Below are 5304 nucleotides of genomic sequence, written 5' to 3'. Positions count from 1 at the left end.
TGGGCCCCTCACCCCAAAAAGGCCATTGAATGACTCGAGCGTGGCCAGAGAAGGGCAACGGAGCTGGTGCAGGGTCTGGAGCACAGGTCTGCTGGGGAGCGGCTGAGGGAACTGGGGGGGTTCAGTCTGGAGAAGAGGAGGCTGAGGGGAGACCTCCTGGCCCTCTGCAACTCCCTGACAGGAGGGTGCAGAGAGGGGGGATGAGTCTCTGGAGCCAAGGACCCAGCGCCAGGCCCAGAGGGAATGGCCTCAAGCTGCCCAGGGCAGGGTCAGGCTGGCTCTGAGGAAGGATTTCTTTGCAGAAGGGGCTGTTGGGCGTTGGAATGGGCTGCCCAGGGCAGGGGGGGAGTCCCCGGGATCCCTGGAGGGGTTGAAGAGTCAGGCTGACCCAGTGCTGGTGGAGTTGGGAACGGTCAGGGGGAGGTTCATGGTTGGGCTGGAGGAGCTTCAAGGGCTTTTCCAATGGAGGTGATTCTGTGAATGCAGCCCCCAGGGCAGCCCCCAGGCGTGCTGTGTAGGTGTATATTGGGCCATATCTGAACCAAGCGGTTTGCGCTGTCGCGCAGGGGCTATAGGCACAGACATGGCGGCACGCCATGTGCCATACAATAATTACACCATCTAGCCACCCGATGCAGGGGTAGTGCAAGTCAGTGAAAAATCTGGCTCACGCACTGCCAGGTCAGCCACTAGTGTTGTGGTAACTAACAGAAGGCACAGCTGAATGAAGCTTGTCCTCCTAGTGAAAGTCACCTTGCTTTCGGTGAGTGGTACAGAAAACTGAAAGGCCAGGCCTATTTTTGTCCCCGGGAGAGGTGAGAGGTGAGATTTGCTTGAAAACACTGGAACCAGATGGCTGAAAAAGTTCAAGTATTTCACTATAGGGAGCTGAATGCTGCTTTTGTGTGTGCCAGCAGCCCTCAGTGGAATTCCCCAGATCTCTGGATTTGCACTAGGATCAAGATAAAGCCTGTTAGCTTCTGCTGCTGTCGGTGTTTGTTTTTCTGACCTTGTAGATGTAATTTTTTTAGGCTTCACAAGAGCCCAGAAGAAGAGCCACACATCCTGCTGGAGTATGACAGCAGCGTGCTGGATGCCATACAAAAACATCTGAAATTGTACAAGATCCGGAGGAAAGTAAACATCACCCCTTGCCTTGACCTTGCTTTGTGGGCTGTCATCCCTGGGGAGCAGGCTGAAGACATTGCCAGTTCCCTCGCTAAATGTGTAGACCAGGCTCTGATTTTAACTCCTGACCCCAGAACAGAAGTCATGGGCTGGCGACTGATTACAAAGAAAGGAGCAGATCCATCAGAGATTATCCCAGGGAGTCATATTGGAAATATTCAGGATTACCACAGGCACAGGTATAAACAAGGTAAAGCCAAGTCCTGTTTTAACACGGTGTCACTGGATTTTTGGGAAATGTATTTATGTATTATCACAGTTTCATCTTATTATCAGAGTCCATATGCTGATATAAGACAGCAGAATAAATTATAAAAACTGCACTGGTACCTCTAAATGTGTTTAACTTGTTAATAAGTTGCTACTTTGAGGATAAAAGTGATCTGGTAGTCATAGTTCTGTCTGGTGGCAGAATCAGTATTTCATACAGTCTCTACAGAGCAGTGGGTCAGGAACACTAATAGCAAAGAAAGAGAGGATTATTAACTTTCTGAGAGGGAATCTTCTGTGGTTTGAGTAATTTTATTTTAGGATTACATAATCTGTGTGTTTTCCTTGTTGCTAAGGAAAGAAAAGGAAGCACCCTAACGTACTTTCCTAATAATGTATGACTGGATTTGCAGAGTTAACTCAGAGGCCAAGGGGCAGGTGTTTGATGGGAGCCCCTGTACTTGCACAGAGCTCCCACTGATTTTACTGTGCCCACGCGGACAGTGGATTAAATTAATTGGCAGACTGAAAGATGATGGTCTTCTGCTTAAACCTGAGTCCATCTGGTTTGGAAAAGGAAGCTGTTAACGAGTCAGACTGGGCTGGACTGCAGGGATGTGCCACCTCCCTGAAACACCAGCATTTATCTTACTGTGCTGCTGCGGAAGTCTGACTCCAATGCTCGGCTTCAAAGAAAGACTGTTTTTGTGTCATTGGTCACAAAAGGAATAACTGCTTACACAGACATTCAGAATTTGGGCTTTAACAAAGACAGTTGTCCAGCTTACGTTCTTTAGTCTTGAAGAAAATAACTCATATTGACATAGTAATGTCTGTGGGGTGTGGGTGAGAAGGATTTTGCCATTGGCATTACATGTATGTTGATGCCTTTGTATGGTAGTCTGCATCATTTTGGGGGCATTGAATTTCCGCTGGTGTGCTTGTGAGGTGCTGTAAACTTCATGAAATTAGGCTCTAGTGTACCCTTAACAGCAAACATCATTTATGGCTAATGGTTTCACTCAGGCACAAACTGGATACTGGGAAGTTTGTTATTTCACACTGTTTCTTAGGCATTCTCTCGGTTTTACAAGTCACAGAGGAGGCATATTCCAGAAATCTTAAATACTGAAGATCTTACCACATTTACTTACCAAAGATCGTACCATTGGTTTTACTTTTCTCCTAGGAATTCCCGAAGGTGTGAAAGATCTCCCTCCTGGAGTAGCCCTCCCGCTGGAATCCAACCTGGCCTACATGAATGGTATCAGCTTCACCAAAGGCTGTTACATTGGACAGGAGCTGACGGCCAGGACCCACCACATGGGCGTCATTCGCAAACGTCTGCTGCCAGTCCACTTCTCAGCTCCTTTTCCCAAGGACAGCATTCCCGAGGGTGCCGAGATCTTAACTGAATCGGGAAAATCAGCCGGCAAGTTCCGGGCTGGTGGAGGTGAACTTGGTATAGCTTTGCTGAGGTTAGCTAATATAAATGAACCGCTCTGCCTAAATGTAGCGGGTGATAAAGTGAAGCTCACTGCGAGTATACCTGAGTGGTGGCCAAAACCTGCCAGTAAATAAATAAGGAACCACCACTTGCACATTTGCCTTACTGAGAATATATTTTGTGTGATATGTCGGGGAAGGTGACTCTGCCTTCGGCTGTTGTTTGTGGTGTTCGATATGGTGGGGATATTACAGGTTTCTTCAAATCAGGACTAAGCAGGAGCCCAAACCAGCGGCAGGTCACTGAGGATAATCTCTTAAGTGTTGTGGAGAGACCTGTGCAGGGTAGGCAGGGAAGCACACCTGTTTTTTGAGAGTGCCCTGTATTTATTGAGGGAGTGCCATGTGGCTTTTGCTGAATTTTCAGTCCACCGCTCGCTGAAAGAGATGTGCTCTGAGGTGTGTGTTCAGACTGAAGCAAACAATGGGAGCAGGAGTCTCACCATTGCATGCACTGATGTTTCTGTTCAGAATAACCATTCTGTGGTATTGTGTTTTTTTTTTAATGGAGGGCATGCCGCTCTTACCTTGCATAGTGTTCACTGCAAATAGCTCCTTGCATTGAGCTGCTTCTTAAACTTGCTGATTGGGTGGTTTTTTTTCCCACCACTCTAACTGCTAACTGTGTTCAGGAAAAGGAATACCTTGTGCTCCACATTCCAGACCTTGATTTTACTAAGTCATCCCTGGTGGGAAAGCTCCCAGACATCCCGGTCCCCCGCTTCAGCACCGGCAGAGGGAGCACAGCCAGCAGCTGCCAGCTCCTCCGCTGCTCCTGACCTCGGTCGTTCACGCTTCCTTCGCTCCAACTGTTTCAGAGAGGAGAGGGGTATTTTACCGAAACAAGGTGCACTGGTGCGTGCCCTGGTGTGACTATTGTGCTGGTGCCTGGCAGCATAATCTCTGGCTAGAAGCACATGCCCTCCGGTTGCCAACAACAGTGGAGTGGTGGATATTTTTTGGCATCAACATCTTTGCTTTGTCATCTTGTAGAAAAATCTGCCCCAATTTCCTGAAGCCTTCCGAAGCAGGGGTTACTTCAAACTTCAATCCCTCCACCAAAATGACAGCATGTCCCCATCGCTGACCTTTGCTACAACCCCCAGTGGGAAGCTGCACTCCCTGGAGAAGGGGTTAATGCCACACGTGCTTTTGGCTGAGCCTGCCTCAGGGAGTGTTTTCACCACAGTCGTTTCTCAGTGACACTTGTGAGAGAGATGAGAGCTCTCTGTACCCCTCGTACCTCCTACCGTCTCTAGTTGAGATTTTCTCCATCCACCATCCCCTGGGGGTTTTCAGAGCAGGCCAGTACTTCAGGGTTTCTTTGCTACTTTTTTCTGGCTCCTGCTGCTCTTCTGTCTTCGCTTTTTCTTGCTTCTACAGTTCCTCTTTGCCCTCCCAAAGTCAACCAGCTCTATGCCTCCTAACCCTGTCAACCCGCAGTAATTTACAGGAGCCCTGTGTATTTTTGTAGCATGGTAAATCGGTTGCACGCCCGCTCTCGGAATGGCACGTGTGTGGAAGGGCACACAACAAGAGAGGTGAGCAGGTGAGATCCCATGCAGACCAAAGAAAAACCTCTTGCATGCATATTTGTGACAAAAACCGTCCAAAGCACATTCTGCCACTGTGTTGCTGTTACTGTGAAAGGAATTTATCTGTGAAAAATTCTGATGTTAGTTAAAATTCTTTATGCTTGCTGTAAAATGAGTTTGTGGAATATCTCATTAAAAGTTTATTGTATCGGTAATTTAAATGGCACTTGTCTGAAAGAGAAGAGATGCTACTTTTTATTTACTTTGTGTGAAGATTACTTTTTTGGATTGCTTGCTGACAAGAAGTCATGGCACTGTTTATCACCCCTTTGTTGGGTTTGAGATTGTTAACGAAGTCTTTCTGCTGGAAAAATAAATGAAACTGCAGTACTTCACCTTTTCTGGATCCTCCGAACGTGACAAAGGCAAGACTGTGCTGCCCGTGTTGATGCTGCTTTGCCAGTAGCAGCTTTTCCTCTCTGCCACCCATTGTGCAAAGTCTCCTCAGTGTAGTTATACTGTACTGGCATGCACGCAGCCTGAATAAACACTACGTTTTTTCTGTCAGGGCAAGCCCTGCATCTCTTTTTTTTTTCTGGTGGACACACATTTCTTTTGTCTCTTCATTTATATGAAAGGCCTTTCTGTTGCTAACAGCTGCAGGTTACAAATGCGGGTGGTTAGACACAAAATAAGGTGGGTACTAAAAGAGGTGCTAGATCACTTCTGGAGAAAATATGTGGCAGAAATTGGAGAGGGCAGCCCAAATCCCCGTTATCCTTTTATTTTTTATTCTCCCTCACAGATTGCTCCATCATTTTTAGTCTGGATGAGGTTGGAAAGCCGCGCTGTGCTGGTACGAGAT

The 5304-nt window shown here is 47.4% G+C and overlaps 1 protein-coding gene across 1 annotated transcript; it reads left to right on the top strand.

Moving 5' to 3' along the window:
• Positions 1-660: 660 nt before the first annotated feature.
• Positions 661-5004, top strand: IBA57 (IBA57, iron-sulfur cluster assembly). The gene is made up of 2 exons (XM_026843562.1): positions 661-1378; positions 2588-5004. The coding sequence occupies exons 1-2, from the start codon at positions 1273-1275 to the stop codon at positions 2977-2979; spliced, it is 498 nt and encodes a 165-aa protein (XP_026699363.1). The 5' UTR covers positions 661-1272; the 3' UTR covers positions 2980-5004.
• The last annotated feature ends 300 nt before the right edge of the window (positions 5005-5304 follow it).

This window comes from Athene cunicularia (assembly GCF_003259725.1).
Source record: "Athene cunicularia isolate RWA chromosome 2 unlocalized genomic scaffold, athCun1 chr2_part1, whole genome shotgun sequence".
NCBI classification, from domain to species: Eukaryota; Metazoa; Chordata; class Aves; order Strigiformes; family Strigidae; genus Athene; species Athene cunicularia.
Note: the sequence above shows the minus strand (reverse complement) of the source record. Positions and strands in the feature narration are given on the sequence as shown.

Bases quoted from the DNA above. Each gene is read 5' to 3' on its own strand.
- IBA57 (XM_026843562.1), top strand. From the start codon at position 1,273: ATGGGCTGGCGACTGATTACAAAGAAAGGAGCAGATCCATCAGAGATT. The intron at 1,379-2,587 runs GTAAAGCCAAGT...CTTTTCTCCTAG, and splicing joins CAGGCACAGGTATAAACAAG to GAATTCCCGAAGGTGTGAAA.